At 41.5% G+C, this 25,722-nt stretch overlaps 2 protein-coding genes across 8 annotated transcripts; one reads left to right on the top strand and one right to left on the bottom strand.

Annotated features, from left to right (window-relative positions):
- Nucleotides 1-2,473: 2,473 nt before the first annotated feature.
- MKRN1 (makorin ring finger protein 1) lies at nt 2,474-16,171 on the top strand. 6 transcript variants are annotated; one of them, XR_001521669.3, is made up of 9 exons: nt 2,474-2,602; nt 7,005-7,231; nt 9,891-10,031; nt 11,822-12,048; nt 12,533-12,747; nt 13,453-13,563; nt 14,006-14,144; nt 14,268-14,427; nt 14,559-14,676. XR_001521669.3 is itself a non-coding variant. In XM_015628104.2 (8 exons), the coding sequence occupies exons 1-8, from the start codon at nt 2,481-2,483 to the stop codon at nt 14,769-14,771; spliced, it is 1,371 nt and encodes a 456-aa protein (XP_015483590.1). In that variant the 5' UTR covers nt 2,474-2,480; the 3' UTR covers nt 14,772-16,171. The 6 variants fall into 6 exon arrangements, 5 of the variants coding, with proteins under 5 accessions (XP_015483590.1, XP_015483589.1, XP_015483592.1 ...); XM_015628104.2 differs by lacking the exon at nt 14,268-14,427 and having other exon boundaries at nt 14,006-14,120; nt 14,559-16,171; XM_015628103.2 differs by lacking the exon at nt 14,268-14,427 and having other exon boundaries at nt 14,559-16,171.
- A 2,845-nt stretch (nt 16,172-19,016) lies between these two features.
- On the bottom strand, nt 19,017-25,675 carry RAB19 (RAB19, member RAS oncogene family). 2 transcript variants are annotated; one of them, XR_004497701.1, is made up of 4 exons: nt 25,326-25,675; nt 24,308-24,491; nt 21,882-22,280; nt 19,017-19,727 (listed from the first exon to the last, which is right to left on the bottom strand). XR_004497701.1 is itself a non-coding variant. In XM_015628107.3 (3 exons), exons 1-3 carry the CDS (start codon nt 25,518-25,520, stop codon nt 22,015-22,017), a joined length of 645 nt encoding a protein of 214 aa, XP_015483593.1. In that variant the 5' UTR covers nt 25,521-25,675; the 3' UTR covers nt 20,517-22,014. The 2 variants fall into 2 exon arrangements, 1 of the variants encoding a protein (XP_015483593.1); XM_015628107.3 differs by lacking the exon at nt 19,017-19,727 and having other exon boundaries at nt 20,517-22,280.
- Nucleotides 25,676-25,722: the final 47 nt, after the last annotated feature.

Genomic DNA, 25,722 nt, shown 5'->3' with positions numbered 1-25,722 from the left:
ACCTAATTTTGGAGCTTAGGTACTTGGCATAAGTCATGTTGACCAAATAGTTTCTATCAGATGTCTTCAGGCAGGAGCCTTTCTGTCAGTCACTTATTTCAGCTGTAGTGGTGTCCCAACACTTTGTTGGTTCAAGGCTGTGCAGAGTGGTTGGGCGGTGATCTGATCCAGATTAAAAATAACCATGGGGGCAGCAAAAGGAATGTCAGGTTCCATGGCAGCCATTTCCTGGTCTGTGCTGACTGGTGGCTGTGAAGTTGCTGCCCCAGCACATGGGGGAAGCGATGCTGTGTGGGAAAAAGCAAAGGGTGGAGATAACATTTGTTAAAGAACAAACATTAAACAACCTGAAGTCTTCCCCCCCCCATCGGTGTCACTTCCATTTCTTAAAAGCAATCAAGCCAGAAATTCCAGTTATGTTCTCATCCCATGACTTCATGAGTGGTTGGGTTTGTTTTTTGTTTTGTTTTGGGGGCGTTTTTTGTTTGGGGAAGAGGGGAAGTTAAGTAGAGCTTTTTTGGGGGGGGGGTTGGGGTGTTTTTTTTTTTTGAGGTTTTTTTTTGTGTGGTTTGGGTTTTTTCCTTTTGAGGTGGGTCTTTGTAGATGGGTGATGCTGGTGGATGCATGGGTGTGAATTATAGGGGGTTTTGTGTGGTTTTTGTTCAGTGGTGAGTGCTGGTTGTATAGCACGGATGAGTCTTGTTCTGTTTTTGCAACACCGTATTCCTGCTGGCATGGCTGTTTGCACCTCCACCTCACCCTGCAAAGCCTCATATGGGTCTTGTACTGCTTGTTTTTTATGTAGGATCACATTTCTTGGTTAAGCCATTTCTTGGTTACCTGATTAATTTGTCTACAGGTACAGACGGGATTTTGAGTGTGAATTTGAGTGTTTTGAGTGTGAATTGTAGCCTGATGGCAAGTGTCAGCTTGTGGTCTGTAAAGCTAGTTGAAGGGGTTTTTTCATTGTTGATATGTTGAATACACCAGAGATGTTGCACATGAAGGGTTATCAGGTCTCTAAACACTCAACCTCCGATTTTAGTATTTCCCTAAAACTGGATTTCAGATGTAGCTCTGCTTATGTCATTTAGTGCATTGTTCACTGGCTTTATCTGACTTCTTAAAAATACAGTAGACTAAATAGCTATGTAGAAGTGCATGCAGTTCAACATCTTATCACCTTTCCTGGCCAGGAATATAAGTGGAATCTACTGTTTTGTGAAGAGCTGTCCTAATCTTAGTTGTGGCTGCTGAAAGATGATCCCTGTCTCTTGTGCTGGCTGTGAGGCTGCACTCAACTGCTTGGATTGCCTGTTCTTCTGGCTGCACAAAGTGCTGAAAGTGTGCAACAGGAGGAGGGCAGGACTGCCCCATTCAGCAGCAATATGGGCTTAGCTGGGTATAATCTGCTTCTCAGCCTTCCCTCAAGTGGTGTTTTGTACAAGACCTAAATCCTCACAAATTTTCTTGTTTACTAGGTCTTCATATTTCCAGTGAGTTCAGGGTTTGCAACTTGTTATCTGGAGGCAGTGTGGCTTCTTTCTAAACTGAAGTGTTGGTAAACGTTTATGGGTTCAGTTTTTACACAGGATATTTTCCTTTCTTTCCTTTTTTCTTGGTTAATACTTTCATATGAATTGGAAAAATGTACTTGAACTTTTCAGTTGTAGTTTTGAACATACTGAATCTGAACATTTAAAGTGCATTGAATTTCTAGAAGCTTGTTCTTCTAAGTTAAAACTGAAAAAATCTTGAAAACCACTCTTCAGTTCTCTTGAATAACTGAATTGAAGATGCTAAATTAAAGTTGTTCTACTTGACATGCTAAAATTGATCAAACTGTCCTTAAAAGCTTTGAAATTGTCCAAGTTTTTCAAGACAAGTTGCACAGTATTGAAGCAGGGGACTTCAGTTTATTTGGCTCCTATCACAGGAACTAGTGTGTGTGTTTTGTCAGGTGTAATTATCCATCACAATCATGTTTTTCATTCTTGAAGAGGAAATCAAATTTGATTGAATTATTTATGAATCCAGAATAGATTTAAAACTTTGGGTGATTTAGGATGTGTCTGGATTTGTTGGGTTTCTGTAAGGTTTTTGCTTGTCTCAGGACACAGGGGCTACAGGTAAAACTTAGTGCCTATCTGCTTAGTCCAATAGTCTTTCCTCTTGGTGTCACAGCCCAGGATAACTTTGTTTTTACAAGTTTGGGTTTTTTCCCCAGGCTTTTGTGAGAGCAAGTCCCTAAATGTGCAGCACAGTTTACTGGAGTGGAGTGAACTGCAGATGAAGCTGAGGCTTAATCTTTCCTCAGATGTTGTTATTTTTATGTTTATACTGGGGTAGGGTCCAGTGAGTCTTTCGGGCTGTTCTTAATGCAGCATACCTTGATTTATGAAATAACAAGAGCATCCAAATACTTTTGCAGCTTCAGTGCTTCTCCTTAACTCACTGTTATCTTCTCTTACAGATACTTCATGCATGGAGTCTGCAAGGAAGGCGACAACTGCCGCTACTCCCATGACCTCTCCACCAGTCAGTCTACCATGGTGTGCAGGTATTACCAGCGAGGATGCTGTGCTTATGGAGATCATTGCAGGTAAAGAAATATCCCTGGCCATCCTGCAGGAATCTTTTCACACTGAATTCCTGAGGAGAGAGCTCAGGGAAGGGGACAGTAAATCTTAGTGCTTTCCCTTTCTGTTGCAAAGTCAGATATTTGTAAAAATAGCTTTTCACTGACTCTCTTGTGTTGCTAAATACCAGTGTTTGCTGTGCAAATAAATGAGCAAAGGCAAGGTAATAACTGTTTTTTATAAAAGTGACAGTTGTCAATGCAGTGAGTTTTCTGATTTTTTATTAATAACATGAGTAGATTAATTGAAATCTGAGACTACATTCAGACTAGCTGAATGGATGAAACTGAGTTACACTATTTAAGTGATCATAAAAGCCTGAACAGGTAAGAATTTTTTTTTCTTCATCTAGTCTCTTGAGGAATTGGTACACTGACACTGGAACTACAATTCTGGTTAAGTAACTGGAGTTTGTCATGTAAGTTTTAAAATGTTGCCTGTGCAAAATAGCTTTACTTTATCAAAACATACTATGAATTGATCTATACCCCTGCAATTGTAATAAAAAAATTGTGAAGAAGAAAAACTGATACTTTCCTAGTGGAACAAAGCTTTACAGGTTTTAGGAATGTTTCATCATTTGTTTTGTTAAAACTTACTAGAAGTTTTAACATTCTGTCTTGCTGCAGCTGTAGTTTGTGATTAAACATTTGCATCATGATTTTATATGGTAGCTCATAGTTAGCTTTGCTTTTATGTTTAATAAAGGGTTACTATATCTAAGAAAAGTAATAAAGAAAGCCTCTCTATAGTCTTCTATCTGCCAGTGTTGGTTTTTTTGATTGTGTAGATCAGTGGTCTTCCAATTTTGGATTGTGCACCCCATCAGTTCAATATTTTTGAGTTCCCACCAGCATACACATTTTATTTATTGTTTATATGTATATATCTACATATATTACTGTACTAATGTTATCTACATTATAAAATATAACCCAAAACCAGAATTTTAAAAAGGGTGTCTCAAAGGTGAAGTGAAAAATATTTAATAAATATTTTATAAACAGTCCAAAGCAATTTTTACTGTCACTAAAGCCTTACTAGTAGTAATATTTTTTTACTTACAGTAATGTTGATTCAATGGGCTTTCTTATTGTTTAAAATCTGAGTGTAACATTTTGTTATACAGTTGTTTGAAGGTCTCATTCTAAGTTCAGTTTATTTTAGTCCTTGGTTTTAATGGCAGTTGTAGCTGAAAAAGATCTTTCACAAAGATATGCAGATCCAAAAGGAAGTGTATTGTTGGCTGCATGTACTAATGTGTGATAAATTTAGCTAATAAGTTTCCATCTTCCCTGATGTCAATCAGCTATAAGCACAGATTCACTGGAAGGTGTTGCATTTTTATATTTCTAGGAAATGAGTCCAAAATACACTGGAATTCTGAATTTGAAAGATTTTGAAACATGTTAGAGAAATAATTTTCCAAGTTTTTTAAGTGTACAAGTTATAAAGGTTTTTTTTGTTGTTGAAACACTTGGGTAGTTTATGGCAATAAAATAACACAGTGGTGGAAATACTTTATTTGTGAAGTGTTGTCTCCATACCACAAATTTCCTTCAAAAGCAGTTATGTATTCATTGAATGACTTTATCTTGGAGGGGCAGCTTGAATGTGGTTGGATTTGATTGGTTGGAATTGGTTTGGTTTATTATTAGTATCTGCTCAGCAGCATATTGGTAGTACTGACTTGTCATGACAGAAAAGGGCAGCAAGCTTGGAGCACTTGTCTTTGTGAAATAAATGTGCATAACTCATCTGTGACAATTTTTAAGTGCTTTACCTTGAAATAATCAGCAAACACCGGTGTAGAACAGAAGATTTTCATGGGAGCTCTCCACCTGTTTTTACATCTTTGCTACAGTATCTTGCCTATAAACAATGCAGTGATGGGGTGGGGTGCTATCCCTGTTCCCTTACTCTGGAATCTCTTATTGTCAGAGCAGCTGCTGCTTCAGTGGTTTTACTTGCACAGTTTTTTTCCATAAAGCACTGTTTTTATTAAAGTAATTGTTTACTATTGAGAAGATACCTCCTCCAGTGAATCTTTTTATCTTTGTTAAAGCAGTAATTTGTTGAGAATGTTTCTCTACTGGTACATCTTTTCTTTGGTGTCTCACAAAAAGTGAGAATCAGAGTGAAACAGAATCTAGCAAGTATCATAAGCTGAGACATGTGAAAAACATCTGTACTTTCCCTTCTGCCATACAGCAAACTTCCCACACTGCAAAATTTGTTCTACTGCTTGTTCCTTCAAATCTCTAGCAGTGTTTTCTATGCGTTTCCCAACAGTATTGGCTGACAAAGGAATGCGTTTTACTTTGTCACTGTATTGTTTTCCATGAGTTATTTCAGTCATTTTTACCACATTATACCACAGGAAGAAAAAGTGGTCCAGTGGCATATGCCCTTTTGTCTTTCATTGTTATGTAACAAGCCTCAAAAGAGGTTTCTAAACCCTTATTGTGAAGTTCTGCAAAGTACTGGATTGAGTAACACGTGACATGAAACATCTTGGAAAAAATTGTGGGGGTTTGTCTTTGTGTTCTAGATGTTTTGATTTTCAATGCCTTGCTAATTGAGATGGCTTCATCCTTTGAGTAGCTAATATCTCAAGGTACAGTATACATCAAGGGCATGGTTCTTCATTAAAAATTGCGAATGTAAATCCATACTTCAGATTGCCTTCTTGGTAATCTTGATCTCTTCTGTGGTTCCCCTCCCCCTGAGTTAATGAGCTGATTAGGTTGGCATTGTTTTACTTGTAGTGTGGCTGATGAAGAGTAGGAGTAGAAGTGTTAGCTCTGACATTTTCTTGTTGGCTTTTGCTCACATTATCAGTGTTGTCATGAGCCCACAGTTGCAGGCATCTTTTCAAGCCAGTTGTTCACTTTGTCAGGGTTAGTTTAGGTAAAACAAGATCACATAATCTGTTCATTCATTAAGTGAGTACTAGCAAACTGCAATATGTCACGATATCCTGAAAGTGAGCAGACAAGAGGGGTGCCACTGTCAACCCACAACCCAACTCCTCCTTCAGGGCACCTCACATGTACCACACATGGGCCCTCTGAAGTATGGACTGTGAGGACACTGCCATCAACATGTATCTAAATAGTAATTTATTGTATTTTTAAAGGGGAAAAAAAACCCAGTAAGTCTTGGTATTTTCTTTCTGCATCTCCCATTGGGTTGCCTTGGGCACCTTGCATGGTGCACACGCTTTGGAGGCCACAGATGTAGAGATCTGAAGGCTTCAGTTTTAAATTGGTGCTTCACAGGATTAGAATCTCTAAGCTGATATTTGGTTAGAAGCACCTCTTCAATATGCAGGAACTGACACTTCGTTGTTCTTAATCTGACACAAGCTAATTGAATCACAGTCACTTCAAACTTCTGTATGATCTCAAAAAATTCCCTCCTGTTGTCCTTGAAATTAGTCAGTAAATATCTTAAGACTACAACAGTATATTTGTCATTTATTTTTCCCATGTAGTCTCCTAGTTGCTGGAACAGATTTTTGAGGGAAATGGTGCCGTCCTGTTTATTGTGGGTGGTAAGGCTCAAAGTGTACTGACTATCATTTTCCACAATGAGCTGAAAGAGGCATTAGAAGTACTCAAATTCAGTGTAAAATCTGCATGAGGCAAGATGCTTAGACACAGGAAAAGAATCATTTATGTTGGTGGGGATCTCTGAATCTGTGCCAGCTGAGGCCAGGTTGCCCAAGGCATGTCCAGTCAAGTTTTGAGTATCTGCAAGCGTGAAGATTGCGCACCTATTCCAGTGTTTAACTACTCTTACAGCAATTTTTTTTCCTAATACTCATAAGTGTAACTTCCCATTTTGGATTGGTGCCTACTGACTGTCATCATATCACTGTACCTCTTAAGAAGACTCTGTCTGATCTTTCCTGTAGCTTCCTGTGGAGTGGTTTGAGACAGCAGTGTCTGTCCTTAGTCTTCTCTTTATAAAGCTGAATTAACTCATTTATCTCATTCAGCAACATGACATAATATATAATTAAATATTATATGATATATATATGTAATAATATAATGTATAATAGGTAACTGACTGGTTTGGGACATATTTCAAGATTGTTCTGTGTAAGTTAAGTAAGAATTGTGCTCTTTTTTCTCCAAAGTCACAGAGTATTTTGAGTTTTCTTGAGCAATGCTGACAGATTGCAAAAGTGGAAGCATTTCTCTGTAAACGGTCAGTAACTTTTTCTTCCTAGCCATTTCTGGGTCCTCCTTCCAGATACCATGTTCACATCTTCATTAGTTTATTTTCAATACATGGGGCTGCTGTCCGGAGGTATTTTTTTGTGGAAAGTTGACAAGATGTGTTTTAACTTTTTAGGTATGAACATACCAAGCCACTAATACAGGAAGAAGTGACTGATGTGAATCCAGAGGCAGAAATCTATCCATCAGTGTCCTCAGAGTTTGCATCACTTCCCGAAACAGTTGAAGAATTTATTGCTGAGATAGAAGATGAAAATACAGATCTGGCAGCAGCAGGAGTAGGAGCTGAAGACTGGGTGAATGCTGTGGAGTTTGTCCCTGGGCAGCCATACTGTGGACGTGGTAAGCTGATCATGGGATAACAGTGAATTTCCATCAGTGGAATTCCAATGGCTCAACAGTTTCTATGTAGTGCATTTATTTTAAAGCTTTTGAGTACAGCTATTTATATTTATTGATCAGTTCAGGTGAGATTGGGATTTCCAAAGTGAGTAATTGGACTGACTTTTATTCGGAAACCAGGTGTATTTCAAGTCAGTCTCTGCATGACTGGCTTTTTCTTGCTACATTTCTGAATGATTTGAGAATCTCCCTTGAAGTTTAGTTTGTATATAGGATGTGTGAGGAAATTAATGGTGATAAAATTAATATTGCTACTCTGGAGAGATAATGTGCTGCCTTTGTGTTTTGAGTTGGTTGATTTGGTTTGGGGTGGTTTTGCAGTCTTTCAGAGGTTTCTCAGTGGAGGTTCAGATTCCTATAGAAGGAATTGAAGCCTGATGCTTAGTTTTGTGAATCTTATGACCAGAGGCTGAAAATTATTTATTCTAGTTAGCTTTCTGGAACTCAGCTTTCTAATACTGGGACAGATGACAATGAGAATGAGACTGAAGAAGCTCATCATATGGGACCAGACTATTTGAGTCTCATACTTACCCATTTTTCCTGCCAAAATACAACAGTCTTCAAATTTAAGTGAAAACTATGCTGACAGTGTTCACTTTAACATAATTTCTAATATTTGTCTCTCTAAGGCATGAGGAGGCTGTGAGTACTTAAATAAATGTTTGAATTCAAAATGGACACCTTGAATCCGGAAGAGTTTGAAGAAGTCATAGAGTGCTCAGATTATACTACTTCATCTCCACGGCATTGCTGAGATTCTGAGATTTGGAAAGAGAATGACTTCTCAGTATTACAGGGTGCTGCTTGGAGCCTCCTGCCATCCAGTTTGAGGAGGGTGAAGAGGAATAGTCAAGTGGCACAGTTTGCCAGTGTTGTTGAGAAGTTTGATTATGGAATTATGATCTATTATGCATAATAGATCTGTGACTTGAGTATATTCCAAAGGAGTGAAAACTTGACTACTACCTGTTAATGTGCCACCTTACTGTCATAAAAATACTTGAGACAAAGGATTTATTAATATTTTAATCAGAATATAATATTTAGATAGGAAGGAGCCTCTGGATTTCATCTTGTTAATTTCCTGCTTAAAGGTTGCCAGGGGCTTTGTTTAGTTTAATCTCTATCCTCAGAGATGTTCAGAGGCCCATAACCTCTGGATATCCTTTGTGGTGTTTGACTCCTTTCACAAAGAAAGCCTCTTTGCTAGTATGTAATTGGATTTTTCCCTACCTCAGCTTGCCTTATGTCTCTTGTCATTTGCACATCTGAGAAGAGCCAGTCTCTCTTCTTGGGCGTCAGCCCCAATAATGACTGGCTGGCCCTCCACTGGAATCAATTAATTGCTAGTTTGAGCAGCCAGAGATCTTTTAAATACACACAGTCCTTAAATAAGAGCTGATACTTCTTCCTGAAGTCTTAAGTCATTACACAGTTAACTTAGTTTTACTAAAGCAATTTTTTTTTCTAGGGGTTAGGCTTCCTTTTCAGGCAAACTTGTGTCAGATTAAGTTGAATAGTGGTCTCTTCTGTGAATCTTGTTGCAAATCTGTTTTATAGCCTTTGAAACTTGATGTATTTTAATGTACAAACACAGTCATCTGTTGCTGTTCTGAATAGTGCTACATAATGCTAATTCCCATGGTGACTTTAAAAAACTTTAATTTTCTGAAGCAACTGTCTTTTGCTACAGAAATAAAAATGTGTGCAGTGTGTTCTGTAGTGCATGCCTTAAAGCAGATTATTCTTGTCAAATCCCTGGAGAAAGGTACAGATACTTGGAAGCTTCAAAATGAAACCCTGTTTCTCAAGGTCACCTAGATGCCTGTGTGTTTAAAATTTTAAAAATTATAAAGATTCAAGTTTGGCAGTTTAACCATGCATAGCTGGGACTGTAATGCTCACCTTTTACCACGATTCTCTGATTTGGGACTAAACCTGGTATCTTGAAGATGACTTCAGGACCTAGCTTAGAAAATAGTGATGATTCTTCAGTTATTCACTTGTTAGTTGTACAGATGTGCCACATTTCCATACTTGTTCTGCAGCTATTACTACTTGACTTCTGTAGTAATTGAGGAAGAGTAGACAGGCAGAAAGACAAGAAACACTAAATTGGGTGTCTGTTTCTTGTTACTGAAATATTAATGTGTTTAATGCTACAAAGTGCATCCTGAAGTGCAGGCAGGAGGTGTGTGGATCAAAGGTAACAAATCGCTTTCTCCACTAGTATGAATTTAACCCTGTTGACTGGGAAATGGGTAATGAGAAGGTGGGGCTTGAGTCCACCTACTGGTGAGCAGAGATTGGGAAAACAGCAAACAGAATCATAGAGAACAAATGTTACTTTGAGGGATGTTGAATTTGTAACTTGAGGCAGTGAAGTCCTCTGAATTTTTCTAATTGTGGTTTCAAAGAGGAAGTAAAACTGTAGCTGCTACAGTGCAGTAGCTGCAGAAGATATGCATGCTGTGCACACCTCACAGTAAAGAGTTTCTTCTGAATTCTAAACCCACCCTCTTTCAGGTTGAAACCATTACCCCTTGTCTTATTACTGCATGCCTTTGTAAAAAGTCCCTCTTCATCTTTCTTTTAGGCCCCCTTCAGGTCCTGGAAGGCTGCAGTAAGGTCACCCCGGAGCCTTCACTTCTCCAGGCCGAACAACCCCAACTCTCTGAGCCTTTCCTCATAGGGGAGGTGTTCCATCCCTCTAACCATCTTCATGGCCCTCAACTAGGTAAAAAAATCTGTGACAGCATTAACCGGAGAAAACACTGGCAAATGCAACTGTTGAGGGACTAGAAACTGAATGGTAGTTGTGATTTTTGTTACTTCCTGTGGAAGTGGAGACCATAGATTTCAAATGGGAGGGCAAGTGGGATTTCAGTAAGTAAGTACATATTTTCATGTTTTGCTGAGCTACCCAGGAGAGAATGTAGAGCCTAATGCATGTTTTCTTGTCACTTTTCTTGGTGCTGGTTCACTAAAACTCATGGGGAAGAAGAGCTAATGAACATTCTTTGTTTGGGAATCTCTGACTGAAAATGAGCAGGTTAACAAGGTGACTTGTTACTCAGTTACTCACTTGCTTTGAAAAGTATGTTTCTAACAAACAGACTGCTCCAGGATTGCTGTGAGTGACCACTACAGTCAGAGATGGTTCAAGAAGCAGACCTTGAGACCTAATACTTTTTTACACTGATCTTCAATATTTGCTTATTCCTCAAAACTTAAGTCACAGAGACCTGCATTTTCTTTTTCTTTGTCCTAAAACTAACAGACTGATACATGCCTATTGTTATGTCTTTGCTCCATGGGGATGAAAATTGCGTGAGTGTGCAGCCTCTGATTAATTTTGAGGAGTCTGTCCTTCACTGATCCAGTTATGTCTTTGATAGTTTCTGCTTGCTTCTCCAAATCTAGTGCTTGAATAGCTTCTGAAAGTTACTTTCTTATCGCATTGATGACTTGTTACTCTCCTAACAGCTTCTGGTTGTGTAAATAAACTCTAGCTGCTGTTCTTCCTGGTGTTTACTCTGAATATAGTAATGCTTTATGTTTATCACATCTTCAGTTTCTCACTGACTGCTTTTGTCTTCTAATTCAGTCATCATCCTACTTATGTAACAATCTCAAAAGGCTGACTTGTGGTGATGTAGGCAAGTGTGTGTTTGAGGTACAGGGAGAAGTGTTCAGCAGTAGTTGTCTAAAAGGGGAAGAAAAATAATACAGATTTCAGATCAATTTAGAATTGGGTAAGGGAATTTACTTAGGATTCCGCAAAATTTATGGCTAGCTTTTAAAATGTAGTGAAAATAGCCTAAATTTCAGTGTCTTAGGTTCATGTGGCTGGCTAATTGACCAGATGTCTGTTTAGGACAGGCTTTTTGGCAAATATGTAGAATGAAGTTAGTTTGGGAGATGTGGACACCACTTTTCTCTCAATCCAAGAGATGCATGGGAATCCAGAAATGAAAGTTTGTTCAGGCTAAAGAGCAGTGAGCTAATTAGCCTGCATGTAAAGAATTGCTGATGCGGTATTGCCACACTAGCATTTTGTTATGCTGGATACACTTTCATTGCTTTAGCTGTGTAATTTCTGGGAAAAAACCTTTTAATTTCAGCTGATGTGAAAATTTTAGCTCAAGTGAAATTGATTCTAAAAGCAGTGAGAGATTTGTAGCCTTATTAAATGATTGCTGAACCAGAGTCTGTATAACAGTGTATGTAAGCTGCTGAGGACTAGGGAAATTTTTCTAGGTGGGCTTAGCTTGTAAATGGATCTTCCCTGAGCACAGAGACTTTGATAGTTTTCATCTTGTCTGGGTTGAAGGATGAAGAAATTGGTCTTGAAATTAATTGAGTGGGGAAGATGATTTTTAGTTCAGGTTGAGGGTGTGTGAACTTGGACTGAAATGAACCTAGGTTGTTTTTATTATTCTGTTTGGGTAACCCTGAGTGTTCTACTCCTTACAAGGGTGCTCAAAATCTGAATGTGCTGCTTACTGTTCTTAATTCTGTTCCCAGCTGCTCCTTTCTGTGCTGAAGCACCCTTGCAGGAAATGGTGATTGAAGAAGAATACGAGAAGCAGCAGGCAGATGTGGAGATGAAGAAGGAGCTGTGCCCCTATGCTGCATTAGGAGAATGTCGTTATGGAGAAAACTGCGTGTATATCCATGGGGACGTGTGTGATATGTGTGGCCTGCAGGTCTTGCATCCCATTGATGCTGCACAGAGATCTCAGCACATAAAGGTAAGCAAACAACTGTCTGGTGTTTAACAGCTCTGAGTTATTGCTTCTTAGCTCCCCTCAATCACTTGTTACTAATTCCCTTTCATTTGAAGGTGCGTGCAGGTCAGGCAGTGAATGAAATTCCGGTTGTAAACTGGACTGTTTCCTGCCAGGGCCATACTCAAAAGCAGCTGGATTCCCTTATCTGTTTTGGGAGAGCAGTCTGCTTAAAGATACTGAGGCTTTGTTCTTTGCCTAGTCAGACTGGGATGGTCTTTGAGATTGCCTTTTCATGTTTAGAAGCAGTGTCTGAAGGAATGAATTTGAGCTCTGAATTGATTGTTCCCCAGTACTTGAACATTTTATTTTTTTGAGGATCAAGATTTTTTTTCAGCCTAATCACTCTTTATGCATTATGCAAAACAGCATACCGAGTTTAAAAACCTGCTTAGACCTCATCAGGTGACTGGTCGTCTCTGTTGTTTTCTTTGTGTCTCCTTTTCAGTCTTGCATTGAAGCTCACGAGAAAGACATGGAGCTTTCCTTTGCCGTCCAGCGCAGCAAAGACATGGTGTGCGGGATCTGCATGGAGGTGGTGTATGAGAAAGCTAATCCTAGCGAGCGCCGCTTTGGGATCCTCTCCAACTGCAGCCACACTTACTGTCTCAAGTGCATCCGCAAGTGGAGGAGTGCTAAACAATTTGAGAGCAAGATTATAAAGTGAGGCACTTTCCCATTTCGATTGTGCTTTGTTACTGTGGAAGAACTTGGTAACTTGTGACAACTTGCAACAGACTTCCAGATGCAGACTGCACAGAGACTGCATTTAGTGCATACTAACTTGTAGTTTAGGAGTGAAATAATTGTTAGGGATAACATTTACACTCTGATTTGGTTAATACGGGTTAAATTTGCAAAACTCAGTGGTAGTAAATACCTGTTGTTTATTTGGTAGCATGTTGTCCAGTGGTTACTGTTTGTGTCTTGGACACCCGGGCAGGAATCTGGAAACAGATTAGCCAGTTCAGAATGTATGCTGCTTAATTCATTACTGCCTTAGAGCATTACCCAGTTGGCAAAATATTTCTCCATTTAAGGCTGTTCTAGAACCTACAAAGTTCCAATCAAATAAATATAGGAAAAATACCAAAATAAATTTATTTAATTCTAAAGAAAAAGGAGTCTGTGTGAAGTGTTTTTTCAAGCTTTTCTGAGACAAGCTGACCAGCTGCCATTGCCATTGAGTTCTTGAAGAAGAGAGTTTAGGTTAATTTCATGTATAAGAGAATCTAGATTGAAAAGGTTGTACAGCAAGTATATGAGTACAGTACCTCTTTAAAGATGGATGTATGCCATGACTTGTTATATAGGAGAGAGAGCACCCTGTAACGTGGAATTTTGCAGCACAGTCTGTTCATTTCCCAGGTCCTGCCCAGAATGCCGGATCACATCTAACTTTGTCATTCCAAGTGAGTACTGGGTGGAGGAGAAGGAAGAGAAGCAGAAACTCATTCAGAAATACAAGGAGGCAATGAGGTATGAGCAATGCAGCCTTTTATCAAATTGAGACTGCAGAGATAAAAGCACATAGGGAGAAGAAGGGTGTTGATGCAAAGCCCCTTTTCGCACCTCCTTTCCACTACCACGTGTGAAATGCGTCTTTGCCCATCTGCCCACAGATGCATGCACACAGTCCCAAAGCTATTCCTGTGTTCTTTCACCTCAGCCTTTCCCTTCTCTACACAAAACACTGGTGGTGTAGCTGTAAGGCAGCCCAAGCTCGTGCACTGCACAGCCTTGGTGTCTCTCTGTATGCATCAGTCTACACGTGTAATGAATCATTCCTGCATGTAGGTCTTTTACTCACAAAATGCTTTCTGCTCCGGGTACCTGCAGGTACCTGGACTGCAGGTAAATGCAATTCTGAAGTCTGATTGAGGTGTGCTGTCAGTAAGGGTTGCGGTATTTTCCTTTCCAGCAACAAGCCATGCAGGTATTTTGATGAAGGCCGTGGGAGCTGTCCATTTGGAGGGAACTGTTTTTACAAGCATGAATATCCTGATGGCCGCCAAGAGGAGCCACAAAGACCCAAAGTAGGAACCTCAAGTAGATACCGGGTTAGTGCTGCTGATTAATTGCCCTTTAAACAGACAGAGAGCACATGAGGGGTGTGCATTATATCTTCTGTCTTGATAAGAGGATAGGGAAATATTGACTTTTCTTTTTTCCACTTCTGATAGACCTCTGTAATGGTGAATTTGAAGGAAGCAGTGCTGTAAAGTTTGTGAATGCTGGAGACCAAGATGGAAATAATAAATTTAAAAAACTTTCCTACAACATACTGAAGTAGAAATGTTGGGTGGCTTTAATAGGGGTGTGTAAGGGTAAATTCTGCTGGAGGTCAGTATCTCCCTGAAAGAGAAACATGATTTCTTGCATGTTGGAAAGTCACCAGGGGCATGTCAGCCTCTGGAAAGGCTCCTGCTTTGTGCTGCGTGGTCACTGGGGAAATCCTTGTGTTCCATTTGCAGGCCCAGCGGAGGAATCGGTTCTGGGAGTTCATCGAGGAGCGAGAGAATGGTGATCCCTTTGAAACTGACGAGGATGAGGTGGTGACCTTTGAGCTTGGTGAGATGTTGCTGATGCTCTTGGCAGCCGGAGGTGATGATGAGCTAACAGATTCCGAGGATGAGTGGGACTTATTTCATGACGAGCTGGAAGATTATTATGATTTGGATCTATAGCACCTGTCAGTGGAGTGTGGACTGTTGTCTTGGCTTCAGGCAGTAGCTATTACCTGTGGTGTTGTGGCAGTGCCTGTGTTTCTCCTAGGCAGGCCGATCAATTCCAGGTGCTGTTGTAATAACTTTTACCCAGGGTCTGTCTCTTCCCTTCCCCTCCTCTCCCACCCCAGGAGTGTTGTTTTTCCTCTGTTTCAACAAATAACAAGAAATAAATCTTTAAAATGTTAGTTTTTGTAAAAATGAATTTAACTGTCAAACAGTTAGCTTAGGTTTGTTGCTTCATCTGTGTACCCAACAGAGTTCACCCAGTTCCAGGGTTAAAGTGTTTACAGGACTTCCACACTCATTTTGAAGAGCCCAGATACAAAAATGAGCAGTGGCCATGCAGTGGGGATGTAAATTGGCTGATGGCCTTTATTCTGTCTTTGTACCAATATTTCTGATTTCAGGCCAGATAAAAATATTCTTTCTGGAATCAGCTCCGTTCCAGCCCCCTCATGTACACGTCTTCATTTGTGACTTTTGGTCTCTGTTTACTTGCACATTACTATTACTACTGTGTAACCAGAACCAGGTGTGAACGTTCTGGATTTTTACTGTGTTTAGCATGAAAGGAAAATGTCTTTGTGAAAGGAGAACTCTCTATGTGTATATACAGATAAATGTAGAGTTGGACCTCAAGGATGGGGAGACTCTGTGTAAGTTAAAAATAACAAAACCATCTTTTACCCCCTCTTGGTGCATGAAGTCTTGCCTCCAATTGGACATGAAACTGGTCTAGTGGTCTCAGCCCAGACTGGGAAACGATCCTGACTATTGCTTAACTCGATAGATGGCACTCCCTAATACACCAGCTCTCTTTCATGTGTATGATTAGGGTTGTCCAGGAGCAGAAATCCGGTTAGCCAAGGTGGGGTCAGAGGAACACCAGAGAGGACCCTTTAGCTTTATCGCTCTGTAAGTTTTAGAACTTCATGTAAACACTTAAGCCGTGAGCTTTGCTAGAAACTCGCTGTGCCTCCCAGCTGCTTTGAGGTACTTGTGCCTCTCTGCAGCTGAGCTGGGCAGGTTGCCTGGTAAAGCTGTTCAGTTTATGTGAGTTACTGCTTACAAAGGCAGTCGTGCAGTTTCTGGCTGTAATTTGCATTGAGAAATTACTTTGCCACCAAAGCCCCAGCACAGGAATTTTAACCTTGCATTACATTATTGCTGTTTTTTATTGACTTGTGGATGCCCCGTGATCTGTTCTCCTGCTGCTCTTGTCCCCTAGACTGCCTCTCCTTTCACTTTTAAATGGAATGAGAAATTGTTCTGAGGTCTATAACGTATTGTTTTGCAGCTGCCTTTTGTAAGAAGCACTTTTCCCAAATAAAAAAAAGTAAAAAAAAATTAAACAAGAAGTCAGTCTGTTCTTTTTAAGTTTGGTGCTTCTGGTTTTTGACTTATTTTTGTGTGTGTTTCTGTAAATACAAAGGCATTTATGTCATTTATTCTTAACTCCTGCAGAACTGTGTTATGCATAATATAGAATTCCAGCATTGTTAGAGCCTTTCCAGCAAAGAGCCTGTAATGCAAGGCAGACATTCCAAACAGACAGCTGATATATTGAAGAAATGTCTGGGGCCATTAGTAAGAGCTGGTGTGTATTGCTTTCTCAGAAGTCAGTCCTCCACTATTGTGTTGATTTTATTTGGACAGATAGACAAAGCCAGATGCAGGACATACTCTTACCCATAGTTTCCTATTGTAATGCTATTTGGACAGCAAGTCCAAGCACAGCTATAAGCCACTTCCTGAGACTCCACATGTTTGTAGCCTGTGTGTGTTCAGATGGAAGCATTTTTCTGCAGAAATATAAGAAGGTGGAAGTAAACTTGCTAGAAGCATATTCAGATGCTGGAGAATATGATTTAAAAAAACAAAGTGAGCAGAGTAAAGCCACTGCTGTTCAGTGTGGTGGTATTTTTTTTTTCCCAGGGGCTAAGTAGCAGAGGGAGGAAAGGAATGTAATTTGAGCAAATGACACTTTAAACTGAAAAAAGGGAGAAAACAGAAAAAAGTTAAAGCCTCCCTGCCCTACATGGTGAACATAAGTTGTTACATCCATTTGGAAAACTTCATTCAAATGTGAGTTTGCAACAAAGCTGTGTTCTGGTAAGATGGAAGAAGGTAATGAACTTACCGGCCCGAGCACACACACGTGAGCTTGCTTTCATGAGAGGTCAGGAGTGGTGTGCTTTACTCCCTGCCTGGCTGTAGGTGTGGCACCGTGGTGGCTGCTGCTGCGTCTAAAGCTTCCTCCTGTACATGTTGCAGGAGAGGCTGAGAATCCCCAGATGAGTGATTTGCTTTGGTGGAGCCTGGTGGGTGGAGCTGCCCGGGCACGGCTGTGTTCACGTGCAGCATGACAAGCCATTCTCTTGCTTTGAACTGAGCTGTGATTCCTGTTGTGCAGGTTCAGGAAGTGCCTGTGTTTGTCCTCAGGCCAGCGCTGCTGGGCGCCACTTCCTGTCCCAACCGTGCTGTGCGAGGCTTGTTCCTGAGCTGGCTGCAGCAGTGTGATTGCCACCCCCACCAACCCCAGACTGGGACAGCTGAAAATAGTAGGGCCTCTGAAGTATGTTAGTAGGCTGCTATGTCTTTCCTCTGTGAGAACAGGAATAAACGTAGTAGAATTAAGCTTATCATGTAAGAAAATGGAGGGTGATAACTTGGGCTGTGCTACATTCTCTTCACGGAAATACTTAAAGGTACAGAAACTGAAGAGGTCAATGAGAGTAGTGTCCAGATGGAAAAGGTATAGTCTCCATAAACTTCCACCAGCACAATCTTAATTTCAAATCAAAAATCTTTAGAAAAAGATGGATGCTGTCACTTGAGGTGCCTTGACTTTACTCCCTAGGTCAGAATATATACATTTAGTTTGATACAGACCTGTGCCTCTTGTGGAAAGTGCAGAGTAAATGTGCTACCTGTTCTCACTGCTCTGAACTAATCATGCGAGGTAAGAGGACCTGTTACAACTTGTGCTGCTTTAGTTCAGCTGGCCTTTGTGGCCTAAGGTGGATTGTAATCTTCGAGGTTCATTTGTAAAATACAAAGTAACTTTCCTGTTACTGCAGGTGCAGAGGAGATTTGTTTTTGGGGGGCACCATGAGCTACAGGCTACATGTTTGGAACAAAACTCGTGTAGATGAAATTATTAATGCTGCAGCAACTTAAAATGAGGGAATCCACATGTAATCCTTTAGGATTGAGATACAATATAGGACTGCTGCAGGGATCAAGTAGCTACAAAGTCAGTTTGATTGGTAGGATCAGAAAGGCATTAAACTGTAGTTGTGGTGAGCCTCACTTCAGGTTAGCAAAACTAGACTTAAGAGTTAAAACTGTATAAGCAGCGATGTTCATGGGCACAACAGTAGAAAGAAAATGCAGGATTGTAAATATGCTGAAGTCTGGTGAACCATGGGTGTGCTGTTTGTCACTCACTGTCAAGCCAGCCAGCCCCTGCTTGGCAGCAGCTTGCTGTGACTGCATAGACAGAAGCTGTGTGAAGGTTGATTTACAACAGCAGCATTAGAAAAAGTGCTTTAAAAGATTTCTGAAAGCCCTGTCCATCTGAAACTGGATTCCTGTTTCAAGGTGAAGTACTCAGGACAAAGGAGAAGAGCGTGATATCCCAGCATTGCCTATTGGTGTAGTTCCAGTTCTTAACACAGTTGCTTAAGAGTGGTGCTTGGAAATCATTTCAGGAGCCAGTTTGCTGAGCAATGACTATTTGGGCCCCTCACACAGACCTGCAGGCAAACGTGGGCTCTGGGAGCTGAGAGCCAGGAGGATGCGTGCTGGCAGCCACATGGGGAAGGGACACCTGTTACAACAGTGCTGCTGTTGGAGCACTCACCTGGCTGGGGGAAACTTCACTTCCAGTTCCTTGTACAAAACCACAGGCATGCACCTTCCTCCTGAAAGAAGGCTTCAGGACAGAGTGCTCCACCTCTGCTCAGCGTCTGAAAGTTGTCTCCCTTCCAACTATTCTTAAATATTAACTAGAATGACTAGGTCAGAACCTCAGCCTTTGTAACTGAGAGCCTGTCTCCTGCATATAAAGCAAAGCTGGACCACATAGGCAGTGCTGTGTGCCTTCCACATCACAGGGCTGCTGTTGTGTTGGCTTCTAACTAGTCAGCTTCTTCACTTTGGTATATTTTAAAATATTTCTAATTATTTTTATTAGCCTGTTCCACCAATAGGTAATGCTGCTTCTCATCTGGCCTGGCTGTGACACCAGTGCAAGTAATGTGCCACAGCAAAAACTCAAATACTTCTCAGTAGATAAGAACTTAACAAATGAGCTCATCTTCAAGCTGAATGTGCAGCTCTTGAAACTCAAACCTGTGGGGTAGTAGTAGTTTTAAAAATAGTGTTGTAAACAACTTTATGACCCTTCGTACAAATGCATTAATGATGCTGTCAGGAAGCACTTGGAATTAGCATATGATGCCGGGGAACAAGCCATTAACAGAAGGCTCCACAGCAGTTATTGCTGCTTTGCCTTGTCATAGCTGGGTGTTTCCATCTGCTCTCTGATGGGGAAAGGCAGAACCACAGAGATCCTGAGCTTGTGTTTTAATCTAGTGGTTCTCACAGTCTAGAATAACAGGCTATATACTAAGAGGTTTTTAAAAAACAAGTTCATGGCTTCATGTATTACCTCATGAGTAACAGCGTTACCAATATACTCCGGAGAACCTTGTTAGCAAGTGCTGCTCTTCACTCTGGTGAGGACAGCTGGAAAAGCAACTCTGTGGAAACCATTCAGTGTAACTGCCCAAAGGCCTCATGGAAAATGCCAAACAGAACCAACCAAAAGAGGTCACGCTCCTGGTTTAGCTGCACAATGGGTAGATGTCCAAGACTAAGTTTCTTGGAGGAGTAGGAAGCCTGTTAGACCTGTTAAAGGAAAGGGAACAATCACAAGCCTGTTCTCCCTGATCCTGTGTTGCACAGCTTTCTGCCAAGGTCTTGCTTTGCCAGTAGCTCTACATGTGCAGGAGGGGAACAGCAAGAGCCCTGTAGCCTGGCAGTGCTGGGCACTCAGGATCACATCAGCCTGCAGAAGTCTCCCTACTGAGGGTAAGCAAAATAACTTCATACAGCAGTGGTTAAGATGGTTAATCAAATGAACTGTGCAAAGTTAACACTGCTGGTACCATTCTTCCCCTAATTCTTGACCAATGAAAGATTGTAACTGGAGATGAAAGCAATACTTTTCTATTGCAGTCTTCGGGAAGATTGTCTTGGTTTGAAATGCAACCCAAGACAAAGATATAACAACAACAACAAAAAATAAATTATGAATTACAAACTACTACCAGGAAAAGAAATATTAAGCTAACATTTGACTGCTCTTGTAGTGACAAGAGCTGTAGAAACTAGCTGTTTGGAAGCTGGCTTCCCACTTTGAAAGGCTATGGTATTTACTGTTGCTTAAATGTGCAAACCAAAATGCAAGTACTAGGCTAGCAAAAACGAAGAAGGAATAAATATTTTAGAAGTAATCATGAGAAGGAGGATGCCTGAAGATGAAGCTTTCTCCACAGCATGCTATAGCAAGAAGGTAGCATGGAAGATTACACAGTTTACACAGAGCTGAATTAACCATTGCTCTTTTTGCATGTAATAGCAAAGAACCTGGGCAAGAAAGCATCAAGAGTATTAGAAATATTTCCAAGACTATTATTTAATGATTCATTCTCCTTTATTTTTTTGTGCTTCTCAGACAATATTTTCCAGCAATACTTGCTACATGTTTTTCCCTATTTTTCAAGGACTTAGGAAACAGGGGCAACCAGCCATTGGGTAAGCTGGCAACGCCCCAGCATTCCCAAGGCTGCTTTACATGTAACACAAACTGTGTTTTATCATTGCAGACTTTGAGTTGTAGTTCATAGCTTAACAGCAACTAAGTGATACACTTTGGTACATGTGGACTGCAGTCAAAAAAAACTCCTCTGATTTTTCTTTCATCCTCCTCCTCCTTCCCTGTTTCCATCTACTGGGAAAAAAACTTGCAAACAACAGAAAAAAAACTCAAAAAAACCTCAAAACCCTCACCAAAAAAACCCAGCTCAAACCAATTCAAGTATACAGAAAAGCAAGCCCCAAGTAGCAGAGTTTGCAATTGGGAGGAGCAATCCAAAACCTTCCACTGCTACCACCATGTTCAGTCTCCACAGCAGCAGCAGACATACTCACCTCGGGCAGCTCTCTGGTGCACTCCATACCATTGCCTTACTGCTCTAACACAATCTAAATTTTTAATTTTATACCTAATTTAAACCATCTCACCCCTTGCTGAGTTTTACAGGAGTTGCATCCATCCTTCACACCCCCTTGAAAATCTACAAGGATACTCTCAAGCTGCCATTGGCCCATCACACAAGCTACAGAAGGCTTTTGGTTAATATCAGCACATCAAAAGCAAGCTGAGGTTGAAAAATGAAAAAAAAAAGGGCCTTTCACTGGAAGCTTTGCTGCTTGCCAGCAAGTCCATGTAGCAAGATGGAGATCAGTGCTGGAAACAATCCTGACTATTACAAAGCAAAGTGAAAGGCAACTTTTCTCACCCCAGGAACAAGTGTATCATATTCTGGCTGCTATGCCACTCCAGGTTTGTCTGGTGAGGAACTCAGGGCAGATGTGAAATCCTGCACTCTTTCACAAATGTTATTAAGCTCCTTGGGATGAGTGGCTACCTGCCTGACATCAGGAGAGTCCTTAAATGAAAGTTTAGGCAGGAGTGGGTTAGTGCTGTCCAAGCAAGTGTCAGACTTTTTACAGCTACTGGCAGAGAGGAAAGTGCTTGTACTTAAAAACCAGCAACACAGCTTAGAAGGGTCAGTGCAGAACTCTGGTGCAAATTTATCTTCTGACTCAGCCAGAAAGACATGTAAGGAAATAATTAAAGGCAATGATTTTTATAGTTCTCTTTGGTTAAGGCAAGGGCTGGCAGCTTCCTGAGTCCTCTCATCTCGGAAGTTCACATTGCTACGTTCAAAGCAACCTGTGCTACCAACAGCAACAATGATCTCTGGAAATACTCACAAGCCAAACTGCAAGGTAGAAATATCAAGAGAGATGGCTTGAGGCCACATAGAACACTTTCATCAACTGAACAAAACTGAAACAAACAGCCTCAGAAGAATGGCAGTTTCCAAGTTCTTCTTGAAATCTCTCTTCAACAGGAGCACTGGGTCTTCTCCACACTTGGACTGGCAATCACTGGCCTGGAGTCAAGACTGAAGCTGTTTGGAGGGTTCTCCCCATGAAGCTGTAAGGTATTTCGGGCTATCAGCTCCTTAGCCATTAATGTGAACACCTCTTCTATGTTTTGAGCTTCTTTTGCTGATGTTTCCAGCACAGCCAAGAGCCCGTGCTTCTCTGCCAGGGTGCAGGCATCTTCAAACAGCACTTGGCGCTTGTCCAGAGAATCCGATTTGTTCCCTTGAAAGAAGGCAGAGAGATACTTCAATCACTTAGTCTTTCAAAAATTTATTTTTAAATGTGATGCATGAATTCAATTTTGTTAAACAACAGATTTATGTTAGGAGTAAGAGTTACTGGATAGAACAAGATGTGAGTATATCAGAGCCACAAATATAGACTGTGGTTTAAAACTGCAGGAAATCATATGATAGCAAATGAGTTGAAATCCAAGAAAAAACTAAAAATCTGTGTTCATCTAATTACTTAGTGGAGGTAAAGGAGTATCTGGAAGCAACTGTTGGTCCTGTTCCCTAGTGGTTTTAAATGTTAAGTAGCGTTTAAGTTGAATATTTAAAAAAAGTAGTCTTTTAGGGTGATGTAAAAAGAAAGACAAGAATTCAGATCAGATACCTTAATGCCTAAAATATATACTTAAGTTGTTTTTGCATGTATAGATTAAACTTTTACTTGCAGCACTTTAGTCAAAATCTGTGATGAAACACCTCAGATAAAATACCTTTGAATGTTTAGGCAGTTGCAGTATATGTGGATTTATCAGTTCTAGTAGCTGGCTGAAGTCTACATTCCTAGTTTCAAGACAACCCTTCATCAAATTCGTATCTTGAATATATAAAAACTAACTACCCTCCTATAAAGTCCCTTTTAGTATTCCTAAAAGAAAAAAAAACCCAAAACCAAACAAAACCAACCTATCCCACAAAAAAAAACAAAACAACAAAACACACACCAAAAACAAACAAAAAAAAACCCTAGCCAGAAAAACCCCACCTTGAGGATTATTTGCCTTCTTAAAAGGAACTCACACACCTTTTCCTCCTTCAGTCCCAGATAGGAAATCTAGGTTTCTTAACTCCTGCTATAAAGGTGTATAACATGACTAAGCATAATTAAATGTATAACGACTTCTCCCAGTGTAAGTAAAGCAAACAGCACGAGCTTTGGAAGAAAGCACCATGTTGGATCCTTAACAAAAGCTTTATTTTTACTAATTTTAGCACTTACCTCTCTAAAAAAAAACCAAACCAACAACCACCACCATCCCCCACCACAAAGAGATAAGTCTTTTTCTTTAGATTCATGACAGAACTTGGAAAAACCCGGCCAAAGTGCTGTGATTTACACCTCCCCTGCCCCCAGCTCCAAACGCTGCATGAGATACAGGTCAGAACTTATCGTTTGTTCCTTCCAGAGGAAGGACAGGAGAAAGCTCCGCAGCACAAGCACGGAAGGTGCTGGGAGCAGAGGCGGCAGCTCAGGGGCCCTGCCTGGGGCTCAGCGCTGCTCGCAGCACACTGCAGCAGGCTCAGCCACGGCAATGGAAATTAAGGCAATAAAGGCTCCGGCGTTTCACCACACCCGTGCTCTCATTTTGCAGCTTCTTTCTTGGGCTAAGGAAGAGCAATAATAACCATGAAACCCAAGGGAAAGGAACCGCGGCTTCCTACCAGCTCCATTCCCGACAATTCCCAGCCACTGCTTTCCTCAGGCAGTTTCCTGATGCTAGTGGAATGCAAGCAGACTACTCCACGCTCTGCAAAAGCCATCTCCCCATCTATTGTCTTACCTGCTCGGAATCCCATTACAGAGCAGTGCGCACGCATATCAAGAGAACAGAGAGGAAAGATGAGAACCAGGAGCCTGTGCATTCCCCTTCACCTTGAATTATTGAGCTGCTGCATTCCTGTGCATCAGGAGTATAGGGTCAGCCTTACTGCAATTCTAACCTCAACAAAGTGGTTCCTGCCTCCAGCCTGGCAGCAAAGCTTGTTGTGTTATTCCAACAGGAAAGGAACATCTGAAAAAAAGGCTTTGCTGTCTGCAATGGGTTTGGTCCCATCAGGACCAGACTATGACTTTCCTAATTTTTTTAAGCTTAGGCTGAATTGACACACTTTGTGATCTTTAAATTAGAACGGAATTCTTCCTTAATGCATAGTGTATAGATACTTCAAGTAGTGGTAGGAAACGAGGGAGATTCTATATTAAGTATCTACATAACACAATATTTAAAACCAAAATCCTACCAATTAACATCATGACCAAGTTTGCAGCACCATACTTTTCAATTTCATGAATCCAATGAGGAATGGATTCAAATGTGGACCTCCTAGTAAGGTCATAGGCAAGGATGGCCCCGTGGGCACTCCTGTAATAAGACTGGGTTATTGTCCGGAAGCGCTCTTGACCGGCTGTGTCCCACACTTGGATCTGTAAGAGAAAGGACAGAAGTTGTAAAGAGCAGTGAACACCACTTTCCTAGGTGCTTGCCCTCAGCATCTGATGCCCTTTGTCTAGAAGGCAGCCATTCCTGTCCCAGTTCACTCTATGACACCAGCGTGCTTTGCCCTCTCCACATCTGAAAAGCCATTTACAAGCCTGGAGAGTCAATCTACCCAGCCCAAAAAGAAAGCTCCAAGAGTAAACCCAGCTTTGCAAAGAGGCCAACAAACCCATTTTCAACAACTGTAGTAAAAGATATAGAACATAACAGCCTTTTAATAGCAAAAGAAGAAGAGCAAAGAGCCCTAATACAGGACTGAGCAGAGCAAATCTATATATAAAGGCCAGGCATCCTGACTTTCATCTCCACACAGAGGGAAGTTCTAGCTGACAATTTCTTCTGGTGTTTGCCTTGGAAGTCTTCTTCCCTCAAATTAAGCACACATCAAAGTGGAGCCTTTGCAGCTTTGGGGGTTTTCCCTCCTAGGTGTCCCAGCTCAAACCCCCCAAATGTCTGGAGGGAAGAGACATCCCCCCCAAACTCTACAGCCATCTTCCAAAGAACTCCCTGCAGGAAAAGCACAAGCCAGCTCCTCAAGTAGATCCAGAGAAGTCACGAGAGCAAGTATGTACCCAAATTAGGGTGACTGCTTCCCCCAGGGCATCTTCCTGAGAGAAAGCTCCACTAGGAAACACCCCTGGTTTGAAAAGCTTTTGCCAGCTGCCTTCAGCAGGGCCGAGCAGGAGGTGCCGTGCGTCCCGCAGCTTCCTGGCACCTGCACGGGAAGGACGGCACGGCCGAGGCGCTTTAAGGCCACCGACCTTCACTTTCTTGCCGTCGATATCCATCGAGCGAACGGTGAAGTCGACGCCGATGGTGTTCTGCTGCTTCTCGTTGTACTGCCCTGTCTTGAAGCGGTGCACCACGCACGTCTTCCCCACGTTGGAGTCGCCGATCAGGATGATCTTGAAGAGGTAGTCGAAGGCTTCGTCCGCGCCGGAGCTGGGGAACGGCATCGCGGCTGCCGGGCGGGCCTGCGGCGGGGCGGGGAGGAGGAGGAGCCGCAGGCCCGAGGAAGGAGCCCCGTCGGGCGCTCACCTGCCGGGACAGGTAGCGCCGCGCTGCCGCGGGGCCGGCGGGAGGTGTAGTCCGCCCCCTGCCCTCCCTTCCCTTCTCTTCCCCGCCGCCCCGCCCCGGGCTCGGCCGGGCCGCGGGGCC

The sequence above is a fragment of the Parus major genome, chromosome 1A (genome assembly GCF_001522545.3).
Source record: "Parus major isolate Abel chromosome 1A, Parus_major1.1, whole genome shotgun sequence".
In the NCBI taxonomy this organism is placed as follows: domain Eukaryota; kingdom Metazoa; phylum Chordata; class Aves; order Passeriformes; family Paridae; genus Parus; species Parus major.
Note: the sequence above shows the minus strand (reverse complement) of the source record. Positions and strands in the feature narration are given on the sequence as shown.